The sequence below is a fragment of the Acinonyx jubatus genome, chromosome A2 (assembly GCF_027475565.1).
Source record: "Acinonyx jubatus isolate Ajub_Pintada_27869175 chromosome A2, VMU_Ajub_asm_v1.0, whole genome shotgun sequence".
NCBI classification, from domain to species: domain Eukaryota; kingdom Metazoa; phylum Chordata; class Mammalia; order Carnivora; family Felidae; genus Acinonyx; species Acinonyx jubatus.
Genome location: NC_069383.1, coordinates 56,757,512 through 56,778,249, shown reverse-complemented (window position 1 = coordinate 56,778,249; position 20,738 = coordinate 56,757,512). Strand labels below are relative to the sequence as shown.

Sequence of the window (20,738 nt, the reverse complement as noted above, 5' to 3'; positions counted from 1 at the left end):
GAAAAATGAGAAATCATCAGTTTTGCCCAGAGGGTAGATACTTATCTTTTAAAATCAGGTATTTTTGTCTTGAAATTAAAAACCTAGGTCATTTGGGAAATGGAATTACAAGGATTGTTTTTATCAATGAGTCACATGTCCTCATATTCCTTAAAAGAGAATTATTTGATTTTCAACCATTTAAAAAACCTTTAAAATTTAGCTGATACTAAAAAATTTAGCTGATGAATTATCATCTGTCTCATTTACAGGCATCTGTTCGTAAAACATATACAGTAGGACTCAGTATTGGGTTTTTGTTGTTGTTTGTTTTTGAAGAAAAGACCAGATTACTTTTGGTACTATGTGTTAGGTACTGTGCTAGTTGCAAAGATAAATATAAAAGAAAAAAAATAGTCATGAAGTAACCACAAGGACAAGAAGGACAAACTAATGGATCAACTTTTGGCAATAGTCATTCACTATAAGTTTTGCCATGTCTGTCATTATCTGAGCAGAATTTCAGGAATGCTGCCATGAATTAAGGCTACACTAAAGTTGAAAGGCAAACTTAGTTCCACAGGTTTGTTTGAAAGGTAATTATGTTTTTTTGGCAGGGGCAGGAGGGCGGACAAGGTGGTGGTGGTAAAGTATTTCTTTTCAAATTGTCAATATCAGAAAAATCAAAGTGGACATTTTTTCCTGAAAATTAGCCTTTATGAATGTAAGTAAAAGTTTGAGTAGGAAGAAAGGGTTACAGTCATTAAAATTTGGTGATTAATATTCAGACATTATTAGTGCTACAACTGTAGCACTAATACATTATACTAGTGCTTCAGTATTATTTGGATTTCAACACAGGCAAGTGGTATAAAGGACAAGTCCCAGATTCAACAAACCAGTTTCTTACTACAGCTTTCCATTGATTGTGTTGCTTTGACAAGTTAATGTCTTTATAACTCATTCTCCCTTTTGGGCAGTTGTGTGATGAATAAATGAGATAATACTGAATTTAAAATACATAGCATGGTTCCTAGTGATATTAGCTCTCACTAACATTAGTTTATAAGTGATATAAGGGTAGGGACTGTCTTTGTTGTGCTCAAAGCTATATCCTCATTAGCTAGCATGGTTCCTGACATGTAGCAGCTTCTCAACAAATATTTCTGAAATGAATGGATCAGCTGCAATTATTTTATTGAGTCTTCTTGAAGGCATGGCATTCTAGTTTAACTCTGTATAAAAGTAAATTAATGAAATTCCTTATGAATATTGTACTATGTAAAAAACAGTCTATGACAAGAAGGACTTGACTTTTCTCTTTGCTGTGTTGTATTTCTTTGAGCCTTAACTTCTTCCGCAGACTCCTCCTCACCACTCTTTGAAAATAATTTTCTAATTATACTGTCCATAGTATTTTTTAAAAAGCATTCTTAAAGAAAGGAAAAGAGATTTTCTATAGTAGGTATATCTTACGAGCGTAACATTCATTTTTCGCTGCCTTGTTTTCTTTACTTTTCTCCAGAAAATGCTCTACATTTTGTTGAGCTTCGCTCAATGTGAAATTATAGATTGAGGATTTGTGGCAATCAGTGGCAAGCAAGTCTATTGACATTATTTTTTCAACAGCATTTGTTTTGTTGCATGTGTCTGTGTCTCATTAAAGTAATTTTTGCAGTATTTCAAACTTTTAATTATTATTATATTTTTTATGGATTTCTGTTGTAAGAAATATTTGAGGTTACTACTGTAATTGTTTTGGGGCACCACAAACTGTGCCTATATAAAAAGGTGACTAACTTAATAAATGTTGAATGTGCTCTAGCGATAGCCATTATACCAACTTTCTCCATCTCCTCAAGCCTCCCTGTTCTTTGAGATGCAAAAATATTGAAATTAGACCAATTAATAACCCTACAGTGGCCTGTAAGTTTTCAAGTAAAAGGAAGTAATCCATCACTCACTTTAAATCAAAAACGAGAAATGATTAAGCCTAGTGAGGAAGACATGTTGAAAGCCAAGATAAGCCAAAAGTTAGGCCTCTTGCACCAAACACTTGGCCAAGTTGTGAATTCAAAGGAAATGTCCATGAAGGAAATTAAAAGTGCTACTCCACCAAACTCATGAATGATGGGAAAGTGAAACAGCCTCATTGCTGATATGGAGAACTATTTAGTGGTCTGGATAGAAGACCACAGCAGCCACAACACTCCCTTAAGCCAAAGCCTAATCCACAGCAAGGCTCTAACTCTCTTCAATACCGTGAAGGCTGAGGGAGGTGAGGAAGCTGCAGAAAAAAAGTTCAAAGCTAGCATAGGTTGGTTCATGGGGTTTAAGGAAAGAGGCCATCTCTGTAACATAAAAGTGCAAGGGGAAGCAGCAAGTGCTGATGTGGAAGCTGCAGCAACTTATCCAGAAGAGGTAGCTGAGATAATTAATGAAGGTGGCCACCCTAAACAATAGATTTTCAATGTACACAAAACAGGCTTCTATTGGAGGATGATGCCCCCAAGGACTTTCATAGCTGAAGAGGAGAAGTCAGTGCTTGGCTTCAAAGCTTCAAAGGACAGGCTGACCCTCTGGTTAGGGGCTCATGCAGCTGGTGACTTTAAGTTGAAGCCAGTGCTCATTTACCATTTGAAAATCCTGGGGCCCTTAAGAATTATGCTAAATCTACTCTGCCTGTGCTCTATAAATGGAATAAGAAAGCCTGGCCGACAGCACATCTGTCCACAACATGGTTTACTGAATATTTTAAGCCTGCTGTTGAGACCTAGTGTTCAGAAGAAGAGATTCCTTTCAAAATATATGACTGCTCATTGACAGTGCACCTGGTCAGCCAAGAGGTCTGATGGGAACGTACAATGAGATGAATGTTGTTTTCGTGGCTGCTAACACAGCATCCGTTCTGCAGTCCGTGGATCAAGGAGTAATTTCCACTTTCAAGTCTTCTTATTTAAGAAATACCTTTCATAAGGCAGTGGCTGCTATAGATAGTGATTCCTCTTATGGCTCTGGCCAGAGTCAATTGAAGACCTTCTGGAAAAGTTGCATCACTCTAGATGCCTTTAAGAACATTGCGATTCGTGGGAAGAGGTCAAATTTTCAACATGCATAGGAGTTTGGAAGATGTTGATTCCAGCCCTCGTGGATGACTTGGAGGGATTCGAGACAGCAGTGGAGAAAGTAACTGCAGATGTGGTGGAAGTAGCAAGAGAACTAGCATTAGGAGTAGAACCTGAAGATGTGTCTGCATTGCTGCAACCTCATGATAAAACTTGAATGGATGAGGAACTCCTTTTTATGGATGAGCAAAAAAGTTGTTTCTTGAGATGGAATTGACTCCTGGTGAGGATGCTGTGAAGATTATTGAAATGATGACGAAGGATTTAGAATATCATATAAACCGAATTGGTAAAGCAGCAGCAGAGTTTGAGAGGATTGACCCCTGTTTTGAAAGAACCCAGTCCTGTGGGTAAAATACTATCAAACACCACATGCTACAGAGAAGTCCATGGACAAAAGTAAAAGTCCACTGATGTGGCAAATTTTCCTGTTGTCTAATTTTAAGAAATGGCCACGGTCACCCCAACCTTCAGTAGCCACCACCTCAGTCAGTCAGTCAGCAGCCATCAGCCTCCAGGCAGTACCCTCCACCAGCAAAAAGTAATGCCTTGCTGAAAGCCCAGATGGTCATTAACATTTTTTTTGGTGATGAAATATTTTTAATTAATTAACTAGTTATAGTGTAAACACCACTTTTATATGTACAGGGAAACCAAGAAATTCATTTGAGTGATTTCATTGAGATATTCACTCTTGTAGTGTTCTGGAACTAAATCCACAATATCTCCAAGGTATGCGTGTTTCATCCTAGGCTCTGAATCCACAAAGTTGGGATTACGTTTTAAGAGCAGGGATTGCAGAGTCAGAGGATTCAAATCTTACCTGTGCTGTTTTACCTTAGACAGTGTACCTAATCTCTCTGTTTATTTTCTTTTCTACAGTGACAGTAATGATAATAACTTCTTGGGGGGGGGGGCTGGGAAAGGGGTTGAGCATTAAAGAAGTTGTAAAGTGTTTAGCACAGAGACTGTGCTGCACTAAGTTTTGTGTAAATTAGCTGTTATCACACATTCAGCCAGTCTGCTTTATGTCTCTCTACTATTTATGTATCAGTTTTTAATTAACATAATAACAATGCCCAATACTCTACTAGGCAATGGATATACCAACCCAGGAAAGAGATGGTCCCTGTTTATACCCTGTTAGGGTGAACTCACAAATTAAGTAGTATATAGAGAAAAATAAGTATGAGGAGGCACATAGGAATAATTCTTTACTGTACAGTGGTTTTAGGATGTTGTTTATGTTGAATTTAAAGGATGAGTAGGAGCTGACTTAACATGGACACCATATTTCATCAGCAGAAGCTCATATTTATGGGCACTATTTGATTCATCGAACTGTATAGATAGTAATCTCTAAATCAAGGGAAGACTAAATGTCAGGGAATGGCAGAAGATGGAGCTGGAGAAATCATACCTTGAAGGCTGTGAATTTAATCCTGAAAGGTGAAAGAAGTCAATGACAGGTGGTTAGATGCCTGGTATTTTGAGCTCACTGCTGTATCTGAGTGAGCCTAGAGTTTTCTACTGGCATGCTTGCTTATTTCTGTGCTCAGAGTTTTCTCCTAACTTGTTCACCCTTTCAGCCATATAGACTTCCCAGAATTCCTTGAATATAAGATATATTAATTAGAAACACCTTGCAGTGTACAACCAGATGTGGCCAATGATCATGTGGCCAATGATCACTTTCAACTGAAAGTATTACTGAAGTATTTATTTCAGCTGAAAACTCCTCACAGCCTTATTGTTTCCCAACAAACCATCTTCCCCAGATCCGATGAACAGTATGCTCAGGCATTGCCAAGGTACTTGTTTTATACCTCAACGTACTGGCACATGGCACTTAATGGAGAAAATGAGTGGGGATTAGTGAGGACAGTTGACTACTTCGAGCACATGGTGACATGCATTAGTTATTTCATCTTTTAGGTGAAAAGTAAACATGCTTTATTTTAATTTTGGGTTTTTTTTTTTCACTTATTTTAAACAGGCAGTAATCTCAGTGGATAAGGCTTCAGACTCTAAAGCCTTAATTGAGTCCTGACATTACTATATTGTAGTTGTGTGACCTGGGAAAAGTTATTCAACTTCTCTTTGTTTGCTTCTCTATAGAAAGTTTGATATTCTCTGTAGCTACCTAATGAGGTTGGTGTGACTATTAAATGAAATATGTCTACACAGTCCAAGGATCTGGCATAGAATAAATGTTTTAGAATTTATAATTGTTGTAATTGTTTAGTTGTAGTTTCAACTTTCCTTATACTCTCAAATTACCTCATAAATTAGAATTACATTAATTTTTCTTAGACCTGCAATATATTCAGGGATATGTGAAAACTTAGTAGCTAAAATACTACCCACTTATTACCTCATGGTTCTGTAGGTTACAAGTCTGGGGAGACTCAACTGAGTTCTCTGCTTCAGGTCTCACAAAGCTGATATATTAGGCAAGAAAACTCCTTATTAAGATTCTGAGGAACAATCCTCTTCTGAGTTCATTCAGGTTGCTGGCTGAAATTCGGTTCCTTACAGTTATAGAACTGAGGTTCTCATTTCTTTGCTGGCTAGAAGTTACCAACATTCCTTCTTACATGACCCAACAATGTTCAATCTATTAATGATGCATCAAGCCCTTATTATGCCTCAAATATCTCCAAGTTCCTCTTATGGGGCCACCTGAAGAAAACTCTTTGCTTATAAAGGGTTCATATGATTAGATTATCTATCCACCCTCTTTCTGCTCAACACTGTTCCAAATTTCCCTTTTGTTACTTTTTCAAATTAAAATTTTTTTCCATACTACAGGAGTATATAATATGCATAGGTTCTACCCACACTCAAGGAGAAGGGGATTATACAAGGGCAAGACTTATTAGAGTCATTGAGGATCATTCTGAGAATTCTGACTACCATACTAATTTAAATATAATCAAGTAAAACTTGAACATGCTCATTCCAAATTCACTCATTCTATCAATAAACACATACTGAACACCTACCATGTACCAAGCTGTATGTTAGGTTTGAAAGTATTAATCAATTCTTGGCAATTTACTATTTCAAAATAGATTTTTAAAAAGCAGGATTATCTGAAAATGTTGGTTCCTGTTCTCCAAACTTACTTTTCCACTCTCCAATTTTGCTTTCTGGAACTATAATAAGTATGATCCTGTGTCAGCATAATTGAGTATTCTAGAACTAGGTTTACTAATGGAAAAACTAAATAAATGAAAAGAATGATACCATGTATAATATATTGCAGATTTATCTAATAGACCTTTTAAAGCATTAAGAGGTATCCTGAGGTGAGGAAGTAATAGTTACTGATATTGCCTGTGTGACAAGTACTGGATAGATGTATTTACAGACATTATTTCACTGCAACCAACCAGTGTTACTATTCCTGTGTCGGAAATGGGAAGCTGAAGCAAAGATATACAAATGTCTAACAGTGTAAATGTTTGGGTATGTCCTCCATTATCCTCTGAGTTTCCTCTAAGCAGATGTATATCTTCCATCTATTAAACTTTATTAAAAATGTGTTTATTTTATAACAGTTCTCTTTTTCTATGTTAAATTTTATTTATCTGGGTAAGTGTCCCTTATATTTTAGTTCCTTGGAGGCAGGAACTATATCTTACTCATCCATGTATTTCCCTGGCTATTATTGGAGTATATGCTCAGTAAATACTGGTTGAATTTGAGTAGTGCAAACTACTATAATGGGATCATCATTCCTTAGCATGAGTCTGTTCTGCTCTTATTCCATCTCACTCAGCCAATTATGCATGAGCATCCATGAGAGAATAGATCCCATGTGTTTGATACATTATTGAAAACAGCAGTAAAAACTGGTGATTGGCAAATCAAATTGCACTTAGGGCTTGGCAAAAAAAAAAAATGTTGATGGGTAGAAAAGAATGGTCTTACAATGTCCAAAAGCATTTTCTAGGGATTTTTTTCGTTGCTGGTTTTATATTTGTGTATTTTAAGAGAAATTTATTTCACATGTTTCTGGTTTGTTTACACTTAACACACCAAAGCAATGATTTGTAAAAGCAATTTGGTATCTAGGAACTCTTTCTAAAGTTCCTTTTGAATTGGAAATCATGTCTGAAAATATGGGCAGTATTAATAGTTATGAATTGGCTGAATGGTAAGAAATGCACTCACTGAGAGCTTTGGGTTCTCACCCCAACTATATTGTTAACAGTTTGCCTTTATAATTCACCTTTTTAGATACTACTTTTCTCATCCTTAAAATGAAAAGATTGGAATATATAATCTTAAAATTCACTTCTAGATCTAAAATTCCATGATTAAAATCTTTTATTAAAAAATATATTAAAACTGCTATTTGCCAGGCTCTGTTCGATGTACTGGTTTTTTTTTGAGGTGCCTTTTTATGATTTAAATATTCATTTCAAATATGAAAGAATAATTAATCTTTAGTTCTATTTACAGGTGAAAAAATTCAGATTCACATATCTATTTGAAGTATCAGATTTACATATAATACTGTGGCACATAGTAGGAATTTAGTAAATGTTGATTTGTAAGTGGATCATAGTTGGAGGGAGGGAGGGATGGATGGATGGATGGATGGATGGATGGATAGTCAAAATGCCAGTCACCTTTCTTGCCATCTTATTCTCAGGAATTCTTCAGGAAAATGTTTTCCAATTTAATTTTTCAGAAATAAAGACACTGAATTCTGTTGTCTCAGACTTTAAGATACAAACCAACTATTCGTTTGTTTTCAAAAAGATGCCAAGAATATAAATTCACCTCCTGGAGCATCACTGACTAGAACACTAAAGGGATTTTTACTGTAGTTGAATGTACGTACCTTCTTTAAAACATATGCAATATTTATAGGGCTGTTTAGAATAAGCCAACTGAAAGATTTAATGATAATAATCTCCATATTCCTTCTAAAATTGATTTCCGGTTTCAATGAACTTGGAAAGAGTCCTAGGACATCAAATAAATAAAGATCTTAGCATGAAATGAATCTTCAGAATATGTTCATAAATTTACATTTTAAGCATGACCAAAATATACATATATATTTGCCCATTATTAAGGTGATACTTTAATGAAAAATTTTCATTTGCTTGGAATAAACCTTTCTGGCTACAGATGAAAGGATTTTATGGTAGCGACAATGGTTTTGTGAGTTAAATGATCCCAACATCATCAGGAACGAATCACAAGTGCCTACCATATGAATTACAGCACCATGAGTCTTAAAAAGGTATTTCTGTGGAAAGCATTCTTCCCATCTGTAACAATCAGATTCTGCTTTGAAGTCCTGCTAGAGAGTCTTACAATACATGAGACAGCCACATGCTACCCAAACTTCTCTCTCAGCTTGAGTTTGACTGCACTTTCCCAAAGAACAACAGGGCAACTTAATGATGAAAGGGTTTAGAGAGGAAAATGGCTACAGCTTTTGTAATTACACTTCACTGTATGTGCATTCTCCAGGGATCCTTTCTGGATACAACTGTGGAAATTTTTCCAGTGGATGTGCAAAATTAAATTTCACATTAAAATGGGACAAAAGTGTGTATTCTTTGATCTCTCCTATATTGAATCTACAGTGTAGTCTTCACAAATATTTCTGGCCCAAATGAAACTAACCTGCTAAAAATTAGTAAATTATTATTGAGACTTTTTAACTATATCAGAAAGAGTTAGAAAAATGATATAAATCAATAACACATTAGGTGTCAGTATTTCAAGACACTGTCACTACTGCTGATTTCCACTCCACTACTTCTCCTGAAGGGGTGTGGGTGTGAGGATTGCCTCTGTCATCCTGTTTTGTTTTGTTTTTTTTTTCACTTGAAGCTTTCCTCAACAGACAGAAAATAATAGTGTAGAAACACTTGAGTGACTGGAAGACTGACATCAGCAAAGTTAAGAGATTAATGTGAGTAGAAGTAAAAAGACTTGTTTACTCACTTTGTGTCTATTTCTTTATTAACCAAATGAATCATGACTCAGGTACTTTCTCTGGCATTGGTTGCTGATTCTAAACTCTAATCTATTACAAGAGGGCAAAATAGCAATGGTAACTAAATTGTAGGTTAGAGAGAAGTCCCTCTTCAATGTACAATAGAATCTCTCAGTCTTAGCTTACGTAAAGAATTCTAATTCAGCCATTTTTGTAATTTCATAATAGAAATGGTCTATCTGGGATTATCTCTCATTTCCCTGGGCTTCTATAATAAGGTTTCAGTTATCCACAACAGGCATTGCTGAATATACCTAGGTTCTAAAGGAATGAAGTTTATAGAGTTTGGGAACGTTGTTCCCCTTTTTGCCTTTATATGTTTTACTATTTACGTTCTATCTCATCTCTGATAAAAAAGAAAAGGTAGCAATAAAAAGAACAGGCCTCTTTCCATAATTAAAAAAAATACATAATAACACTAGCATCAAATAAGTGCTAATATGTAGTGGCCATTTTAACCTTACAGGAGGATATTATTTACAATCATATATGAAACTGAAAACCTAGTAACAATTTAAAAATCTAAACACAGAATTGGTTGGTATAGTAATACATTTAAAATAACATTGTAGAGGACTTGAAAAATGTTTCCCACTATTAATATTTGTAAATGTAAGTTAAAAGATTATAATATGATCCTGTTTTATTTTAAAATACACAAAAACAACAAACATGAAATACTACAAAAGTGGAATTGGTATCTTTGACAGGACTGTGGATTTATTATTATATATATTACAATTATTTTACTACTATTATAAATTTTATTATTTATTAAATATTAGACAATACATTTATATAATATACAACTACACATATACTTATACTATTTATTTTATTTACTATTCATTATTTTCTATTATTTTCTAAATTTTCTACAATGAATATGTGTTTGGTTTTCAAAACAGTCTTTTTTTTAATGACAGTAAAAATAAAGCTAGTTAATGTTTCCTTTCACTACCACTATTCTCTGGGAACTATTTGGGGAACATCAGATGAAGTGGTAGAGACATGCCATTTAGAAGGATGAATCCTTTTTTTGTCCTATGACTTAACTATTAAATACATATCTAAAGTTTAATTGTTGAACGCTATTTGAGCAACTTTTCATTTCAAACTACTTTTCTGAACTAGTAAAATTGCTGACACAATATGATTTTGGCCAGAAGTAACACCCCATAGAATATCAAGAAATCAAATTGAAACTGATAATTTGAACCACTAACATATTTACAGCTTACTTAATAATTCTTTTCAGAAGCAAAAAATTAAATTTGCATCTAGTAAATCAACAGAACTGAACAGAAGATTTCTAACTCAAAATGCCCTTCCAATTCTCTTGCTCAGTGGTGTCTCAGTTTTAGTAGTTACCAATTCACTCACCTGTGTTTGGTCATGAAAAGAAATGACATGCTACAATGTAGCTTCCTTCTCATGCTTGTCATTTAATGCTGATTAAATTAAATTAATATGATGCTCTTTAAAATAACCAGGCTGCACACAGGATTCTTTAGTGTAGTAGTAGCAGCAGCAGTAGTATATTAGCGTTAGTACTTTGTTAAAGCCTCATTCTGGAAGTTCTTCTCAAAAGAGTTTAAGGTACCGAATTTCACTTTGAAAGAAATATTTCTTAGAGAATGCCATCACAGTCAATGCAGTAAAGTAATAGGGAAGACTGACAAGTCTGATTTTCAATGACTCTATACTGATTTCACTGACTAACCTGTGCCTGCCCATCTTGCTACACCACAGGTTCCTCTCTAAGCTCTACTCCCATGCCACCCCCCAAAAATAATCCAGAAGCTAAAGGCCTATATGGACCCTAAGAACCCAGTTCCATCACCATATCTGGTGATTGCTTGAGTCCAAGATGCACCATGTTACAGAGATGTGTTTTTTTGCTTGATCACTTTTTTTTCTACAAGCCCTCACACTCAGGACACTAACCCCCTTGAAAAAACAAATCACTGGCTATGGTTTCTGCTGTCATTTTTCAACTCTTCAGGCTAAGTTTGCTGTAACAAGCAGGATGAGCTTTTGTGCCTTTTGTGAAGATAGAAGTAAAAACTATTAAATGTGGCTTGCAATTATGCCTATTAAAAATATTAAACACACACTCATGCACGCACACACACACACACAGACATAGAGACACACACACACACACCACTGAAAGTTTTGTCTCACATGTCCTGAAATATAATACCTTGACATTAATAGCCATGCTTGGCTTCTTAAATACCTCATATATATGTACAGCAGTAATGGACACAGTAGAACTCGGGCTAACAAAGCTAAACAGTTATGATTGAATTCCTTACTTTGATTGGAAGAGAGGCCACAGGCCTTAGAGAAATTCATTTCTTTACTTCACTTGAATGTTTTGTGCATGCATAACTCAAAAGTTCAGCTGCTTCAATCTGTGGTTCAAAATCACATGGGTAACATGTGAATGGAAATAAACCCTGTAGGTAAAAGAAAGAGGAATTTGGATAGAGATCAAAGATTAGCTTCATTCCATTCTTTCCTTCCACTTTTTACTATCCCATCTAAATTTGGTATTTTATGGGACTTTTTTTTTTATTTCCGAGGAAGAAGTGAACTTAAATCAGATTTGAGATTTTCTCTCTTTCTCTCTCTCTTTTTCCAAATCCATGTGATTTGATCTGCTCAGTAATGACTTTAGATAATTCTCAATTGTTAGGAACCTTTAGTATGAAAGATATGACATACTGGCTTGATTTATTATTATGTGTTTTTAAGCTCTCACTATAGCCCTGGGTTAGGTTATAGAAAAAGCTGTTCTGAATATTTCACAATATTATTAGCAGAAATATTTACCTTTTTGCCTGTATGTAAGTATTGTATTTCTTTTTTATTTTCTAGATTGGAAGTCGTTACTATGTGCTATTAACTTTGAACATTTCTAAGCATTAGGGATCAGAACTTTGCATCACATTTTCTGAAGGCTTAGCATTCTTTTTATAGTAGTCAGGTAAGAAGGTAGAGTTTAGTGTGGCCATCCTCATTTCTAAGTGACCTGTGGAAAAACTCTTATTGGTACCGTAATGCGGTCCGTAAGAAGTGAAAAATATTGCAGTGCTTGAAAACAGTTTTTATGTAATTTTAAAATACTTTTTAGAATAATTTCTGCCAACTATTTAGCAACATATAGTAATTATAAAATTACTATTGTGACTTCTATCAGAGTAGTAGCTAAGTGGATAGAATCAACAATGAAGTGCTTCAAGGTAATGGGGGAAGTGAACTCATCTTATTCATGGCTAACCTCAAGTGCTAGACCAGAACTGAAATTCTAGACGGTTATGGTTTATTGGGTAGATATCTCAGTGCATTCCAAGGATAAGATGATATTTTTCTGTTGTTCCAAAATGGAAGCAACATACTTTGGTTTGGGGTCTCATTGTTTCACAACTTGATAGGCTTTCATTTAGTTCTACCAACTTTATTCTGAGAATTTCCTTTCTTTTCAAACAAAACCCCACAATGCTTAAGAATAGAAGTCAGGCTTATAAGTATCCCAGGCAGGCTTGCAGAGCATGCACTTCCATATTCAAGATTATTCTTTCAAGTTCTTATGGATGTAGAAATATTCTAAATATTGTAAGTACTATATGAATGAGGAAAAATGAAATAATGTCCTTTGTACTTTAGAATGGATAATGCAAGAAGCTAAAAATTGAATTAATGTAAACATGGAGAAATTAATGACAATACTATAAAGACAAAAAAGATCATTGGTTTGCAAGTGTTGAAGGGTGAATAGGAAGAATAAATAGGTTGACAACAAGGGCTTTTTAGGGCAGTGAAACTATTCTAAATGATACTATAATGGTAGATACATGCCATTATGCATTTGTCAAAACTCACAGAACCATACAGCACAAAGAGTGAATCCTAACCATTGACTTTTATTAACAATAATATATCAATGCTGGCTTATCAATTATAGAAAATATACCACACTAACAATGCAAGACGTTAGTTATAGAGGAAATGATAGCAAAGGGGTGGGATAGTATAGGTGAATGCTCTGTACTTTCTGCTCAATTTTTCTTTAAATCCAAACTGCTTTAAAAAAATAAAGCCTGTTAATTATTAAAAATATAATTGATTTAAAACTAAAATTTTTATTCCTTACAAGTTCTTAAACCATATTTTAAAAATGAAATGCCATATTGAGCACATGGTTTTATTTCTTTTCATTTATCTTATTTTTTTTCAATTGTCCTTAAAATTGGACAGGTTGGATACAATGTTACATTTTTTTAATGTTGAATGAGAGACATTTACATCTGGCATTATGAGAGTCTATACATCCTGAAACACTTCTACATGAAAATATCAAAACTACTTTTTAAAACTATGAATGATTTCCAAAAAGATGAAGGAAGGTGAGCAAATACTATAGCTGTTGGCTAACCTGGGCTATCCCAAATTCTCCAGCTGGATAGAGCTTGAACATTAATAGACTACTACATACTGGGAAAGGGAGTCAAAGTCTTGGGCCTCTGAAGGGAGAAGTTTTTATTGGAGACCAACATAAAGGTAGGAGAAAGGGCCAACTGTAAGAAAAAGGGTGAATGGAAGAGGAAATTCTGATGAATAAAACTATAAGTCTATCTTAGCTAGGGCTATACTGGAGGAAATTTCAAAAGAAATAAAAAGGGAAAAACTATTTTTTTTCCATGAGAATTTGTAATCAAGTTTTGGAGTCCACATTTACAATAATTGTGCATTAAAAAAGAGGCCCTTTAGGGGCACCTGGGTGGCGCAGTCGGTTAAGCGTCCGACTTCAGCTCAGGTCACCATCTCGCAGTCCGTGAGTTCGAGCCCCGCGTCAGGCTCTGGGCTGATGGCTCGGAGCCTGGAGCCTGTTTCCGATTCTGTGTCTCCCTCTCTCTCTGCCCCTCCCCCGTTCATGCTCTGTCTCTCTCTGTCCCAAAAATAAATAAAAAACGTTGAAATAAAAATAAAAAAAATAAATAAAAAAGAGGCCCTTTAATCTAAGAATTTAAAATTGATCCTAGCTGATGGTATCCCAGCCATCCAGTAGAAGCAAACAAAATCACACTCAACCCACGTTTCAAAAATAAATATCAAGTTCAATTAAGGCTTCAAAAACTTCTCACATAGGAAGTTCCAGTGTATATGGGCTCAAAAAAAAAAAAAAAACACCTCAAAACACAGAAGAGAGAGAATTAAGACATGAGGGTGAATCATCAGAAAAATAAATAGTAAGACTAGGCCCTAAAGACTTTGAATAACAGATACAGGATATATAATAATAATAATAATAAATAGAATGAAGAAATGAGCAAAGACTAACAAACTATAAAAATAACTAAAAAGTTATGAAATCTAACCAAATAGAACATCTGTAATTGAACAACATAATCACTGAAATGAAAATACCAGTATAAATGTTAAACAGCAGGTTAGACACATCTGGAAAAAGAAAGGCGAGAAAGTAGATCTAAAATTAAAATACCTCTAATGCAGGACAGAAAGAGACATACACAATATGAAAGAAACCTTATGAGACATTGAGTATATAATGACAATAACCACATACATCTAATTGGAATTCCAAAATAGGAAAATAAATAAAATTATTTCAATAAATTTGAACAATTAAACAAATTTCTAGAAAAATGTAACTTATGAAGATATAAAAAGCATGAGTAGCCCTATAATCTCCAAAAAATTTTTTTCAATAGTTAAAAATCTTCCTCAAAGAAAACACAAAACTCAAATGGTTTTACAGAAGATTTCTACCCAACTTTCTAGAATGAGATCATGGAAAAAGGGGGTCCCAACCACATCAAAATTCAACATGGTCAATACAGGAGTGCAAAATTATAGATTAACCCCATTCATGAACATAGGTGAAAAAATCCTAAACAAATCACTAGCAAAACAAATCCAGCTGTGTACAAAACAGATAATTACATCATAACCAAGTTTATTTTGCTTTATAAATTTAATGATGGCTTAATATTAATATTAATGTTACAACACTATGAAATTATAGGAGAAAAACATCTCATTGTCATGTAAGTACTTAAATTTAACACCTATTTGTAATAAAAACTTTAATTCAAAGTAGAAATAGAAAGGTCCTTCCTGAAACTGAATGAAACCGCAATACGATGCCATGATTCATTCACTTACTTGGTAAGTTATACCAAATATTGGCAAAGATGTGACTGAACTGGAATTTTTATATACACTGCTTCTCAGAGTGGGGATTGATTATATAGCATTTTACAAATAATCTGGTATTATTTAGCAGATTTTAAGCCATAGAGATTTCACTCCACTGTTGCACATGTGAACCACAAGAGTGATGTAAGAACATTCATAGAGGCATTGTTTGTAATAATAAAACACTGGGGTGTTGTAATAACAAAAATGCTAATATCTGTCATCAGGAGATTGGGTAAATGAATTTTTATATATGCATAATATGAGCTACTGGACAGGAAAGAGTTATAGCTACATTTGTCAACAGAGATGAGCTAACAAGATATTGTATGAAAAGAGCAAGTTGTGAAAATAGAAAACCACTTTTATAAAGTAAAAAAAAAAAAACACAAAAAAAGCAAAAGCATTATCACCACAAATTCATGGTCCTGATTTCCCAGAAGAAGAGGAGGGATGTTAATACAATACACAAGAAGCTTCAAAAGTATTATTAACATTATTTTCCTTAAACTAGAAAGTGAGTGAACAGATGTTTTGTACATCGTTATACTTAATAATATAGAGAGATGTTATTTTTTTAAATTTATTAACTATGTAATCAAATTAATTGATTAATCATAATCAAAGGGATGTCTATAAAAATCTAACATAGTTAATTTGAGGTGATATGAAAAAATTTCCTTTTATATAATAAAGTAAAAGCAGATGATGGAAACAATAAACAAAAGTCCATCAAATGAGATTATTGACCTTATTTACACTTGCCAAATGCTATTCAAATTTTTTATACAGGTACATATAGAATGTGTTGTGAAAGGCAGTACTGTGCACTGGTGAGCAACCAGACTGATTGCTGTAAATTTTGGTTGTGGTACTTCTTAGCTGTGGGATCTTGGATTTTGGTTCCCTCATATATAAAATATAGATAATAATAGCACGTAATTTATCAAACTATTATAAGTATTAAATGAGTTAGTCCATGGAAAGTGCTGAGAAAGGAGACACACAGAATAAATGCTCAATCAATATTAGATTCTAGTAATATTCTCTTTTGATTTAATACTCTGAAATGTTGTTTGTGTTATGGTAGGCTTTGGTCATTTGACGAAGCAATTGATGACATTGGCTGATGGACATGTGGTGTTGGCTCTAGAAGGAGGACATGATCTCACAGCCATCTGCGATGCCTCAGAAGCCTGTGTAAATGCCCTTCTAGGAAATGAGGTAAAAATCATTAAAAGTATACTAGGGTAGGGGTAAAGGACTAGGAAATCATGCATACATAATTTTAATTTTTTTTTAATCTCATGTAATCAGAAAGTGCAATGTTGCTCTTACAATTTTAAGAAAGAAGGTAAGCTTTCAGAAGTTTACATGTACTCTTGTTATATGGTATAATTTTTGTCCAGTTAATCCACGTAGCCCTTCCCTCAATCAGGTTATTTGCAAGCTTAATAAATAAGTAAAAAATAGGGATGCCTGAGTGGCTCAGTCGGTTGAGCGTCCAACTTCGGCTCAGGTCGTGATCTCATGGTTTGTGGGTTTGAGCCCCACATTGGGCTCTGTGCTGACAGCTCAGAGCCTGGAGCTATTTTGGGCTCTGTGTCTCCCTCTCTCTCTGCCCCCCCCCCCCCACTCATGCTCTGTCTGTCTCTGTCTCTGTCTCTCTCTCTCTCTCTCTCAAAAATAAATAACATTAAAAAAAATTTTTATAGCTACAAATAACCCTTGGGAAGAGAAATGCTTTGTATACTGACACAACTAAATACGCAGTGAAACACTGAAAAAGAAATAAAGAAAATTTCTCTTGAAATTTTCCATAGGATTGTGTCAGTTCAAGTGAGAAAATAAAGCTTCTTAAAAATTTTTCAGCTTTATTGAGATATAATTGGCAAACAAAACTGTAATACATTTAAAGTATACAGTGTGGGGGCGCCTGGGTGGCTCAGTCGGTTGGGCGTCCGACTTCAGCTCAGGTCACGATCTCGCGGTCCGTGAGTTCGAGCCCCGCATCGGGCTCTGGGCTGATGACTCAGAGCCTGGAACCTGTTTCGGATTCTGTGTCTCCCTCTCTCTCTGCCCCTCCCCCGTTCATGCTCTGTCTCTGTCTCTCTCAAAAATAAATAAACATTAAAAAAAAATTAAAAGGCAAGTACTATTACTTCAAAAAAAAATAAAGTATACAGTGTGATGATTTGATATATGTATACATTATGAAATGATTCCCTCCATGAAATTAATTTAGCACATTCATTACCTCACATACTTACTTTCTGGTTTTGTTTGTTTGGTGAGAACACTGAAGTTCTACTTTCTTAACACATTTTAATTATATAATACATTATTATGAACTATAGTCATCATCTAATACATTGGATCCTCATTCCTTATTCATTTTGTAACTGAAAGTTTAAAACCATTTACTAAACTCTCCCTGTTCTCCCCATCCCTCTGGCCCCTGGCAACCACTATTCTCTGACTCTGTGAGTTCAACTACTGTTTTTTTTTTGGCGGGGGGGGAGGTCTACATAAGTGATATCATACAATATTTTTTTCTATGTCCAATTTATTTCACCTAGTATAATGCCCTCCAGTTTTAACCATGTTGTCAAAAATGACAAATTATCTTCTTTTTAAAAAATTAAATAATATTCTATCATATGCAGATATAAATGCCACATTTTTCCACTTATCTGTTGATGGACATTTAGGTTGTTTTTGTACCTTGACTATCATAAATAATTCTGCAGTAAACATTGGAGTACAGATGTCTTCAAGGTAGTGATTTTGCTTCCTTTGGTTGTATATCCAGAAGTGAGTTTGCTGGATCATGTGGTAGTTTTAGTTTCTTGAGGAATCTCCTACTGTTTTCCATAGTGGCTATACGTCGTACCTTCCCAAAAACAGTGCACAAAGCTTACCTGCTCTCCACATCCTCACCAGCATTTATCTCTTTTCTTTTTGTTAATGCATGAGGTAATATCTCATTGTGGTTTTGATTTGCATTTTCCTGATGATTAGTGATATTGAGCACCTCTTCATATACATGTTGGCCATTTATTTATATGTCTTCTTTGGAAAAAACATCTAATTAGATCCTCTGCCCATTTTAATTGATTTATTTGGGGTTTTTTTGCTATTGACTTGTATGAGTTCTTTGTATATTTTAGATATTAACCTCTTATTGGACACATGGTTTGCAAATATTTTCTCCCATTCCATAGGTTACCTTTTCATTTTATTTACCCTTGCTGAGCAAAAGCTTTTAAGCTTGGTGTAGTCACACCATCTGTTTGTTTGTTCATTGGCTTCCTTTTGTTGCCTTTACTTTTGGTGTCAGATACAAAAAAAACATTACCAAGGCCAATGTCAAGGAGATTCTCCCCTAAGTTTTCCCCTAAGAGTTTATGGCTTCAAATCTTGCATTTAAGTTTTTAATCCATTTTAAATTTATTTTTGTGTATGATATAAGATAGGGGTCCAGTTTTACTCTTCTGTGTATGGCTGTTCAGTTTTACCAATACCATATATTGAAGAGACTGTTCCTTCCCCATTGTATATTCCCAGATATTTAGTTACATATTAATTTACCACATGTGCATGAGTTTACTTTGGGCCCTCTCTTCTGTTCCATTAATCTGTGTATGTGTTTCTAATGCTAGTAGCATTGATTACTTACAGTATACTCGAAATCAAGAAGTATAGTGACTCCAGCATTATTATTCTTTCTCAAGATTTCTTCATCTCTCTGGGGTCTTTGTGATTTCATATGAGTTTTAGGATTGTTTTTTCTATTATTGTAAAAAATGCCTTTTGATAAGGGTTTCATTGAATCCATAGATTGCTTTGAGCAATATGAACATTTTAATAATATTAGCTCTTATCCATGAGCGTGGGATATCTTTCCATTTATTTGTGTCTTCTTCAATTTCTTTCATCAATATCTTAGTTTTTGGTGTATAGACCTTTCCTTGGATACATTTATCTCTGAGTGTTTTATTGTTTGTGATGCCATTGCAAATGGGATTGTTGTATTTCTTCTTCAGATAGTTCATTGTTAGTATATAAAATCTGATTTTTTAATGTTGATTTGCATCCTGCAACTTTACTGAATTTATTAATTCTAATAGTTTTATGGTGGAATATTTAGGGTTTTCCATACATATTGTGTTATCTCTGAGTAGAGACAATTTTACTTCTTCTTTTCCAATTTGGATGCCTTTTATTTCTTTTTCTTGCTTATTTGCTTTTACTATGTTGTAGATTGTAGTTACTATGTTGAATAAAAGTAGCAAAAGTGGGCATCCTTGTCTTTTCTTCATCTTAGAGTATGGTGTTAGCTGTGGGCTTGTTATATATACCATTTATTATGTTCAGGTATGCTCCTTCTATACTAAATTTGTTGAGCTTTTTTAATCATGAAAGGATGTTGAATTTTGTCAAATGCTTTGTATGAATGTATTGAGATGATCATATGACTTTTATCTTTCATTTTGTTAATGTAATGTATCACAATGTAATTTATCACAACCTATAAAGATAGGTTGTCTGTTGAGATCTTCCTTTTTTTATTGATGTAATCATTTGTCACTATAAATATCCCTCTTAGAACTACTTTTACTACATCCCATAAGTTTTGGTGTGTTGTGTTTCCATTTTCTTTTGTCTCAAGATTTTTTGAAATTTCTGTTTTGATTTCTTTGACCCGTTGGTTGTTCAGGAGCATGTGGTTAATTTACCACATATTTGTGAGTTTTCAATATACTTGGAATGCGGGATGATTTCGGTCTTTTAAAATTTGCTAAGACTGGTTTTATGGCCTAATACATGATTTGTCCTAGAGAATGTCCCATATGTGCTTGAGAAGAATGTATTTGCTGCTGCTATTGGATAAAATGTTTTGTATATGTCTGTTAGGTCCACATGGTCTAACACGTAAAGTCTTTTGTTTCTATATTGGTTTTCTGTCTGGCTGATCTATCCATTATTGAGAGTGGGGTATTAAAGTCCCCTAATATCATTGTATTTTTGTCTGTGTCTTTCTTTACATCTGTTAATATGTGCTTTATAAGTTTACTTCTTCTATGTTGGGTGCATAAATATGACAATTGGTATATACTCTTGATGAATTGACCCCTTTGTCATCATATAATGACCTTCTTTTTCTCATGTTACAGTTTTTACCTTACAGTTGTTTTTGTTTTTGTTTTCTGATACAAGCAAACCTACCCCTGATTTCTTCTCATTTTCATTGGCATGGAATATCTTCCTATCTCTTCATTTTCAATCTCTGTGTACTTAAAACTGAAGTGATTCTCCTGTAGGTAGCATATAGTTAGGTCTTATTTTGTATTTATTCAGCCACTCTGTGTTTTTTG

At 34.3% G+C, this 20,738-nt stretch overlaps 1 protein-coding gene across 23 annotated transcripts in view; it reads left to right on the top strand.

Annotated features, from left to right (window-relative positions):
- Positions 1-20,738, top strand: part of HDAC9 (histone deacetylase 9) — a 739,528-nt gene that overhangs the window by 642,240 nt on the left and 76,550 nt on the right. For all 23 annotated transcript variants that reach the window (XM_053218342.1, XM_053218337.1, XM_053218355.1 and 20 more), the window contains one exon: positions 16,451-16,584. In XM_053218342.1, the coding sequence (XP_053074317.1) occupies positions 16,451-16,584 (134 nt within the window). The remainder of the gene's footprint in view (positions 1-16,450; positions 16,585-20,738) is intronic.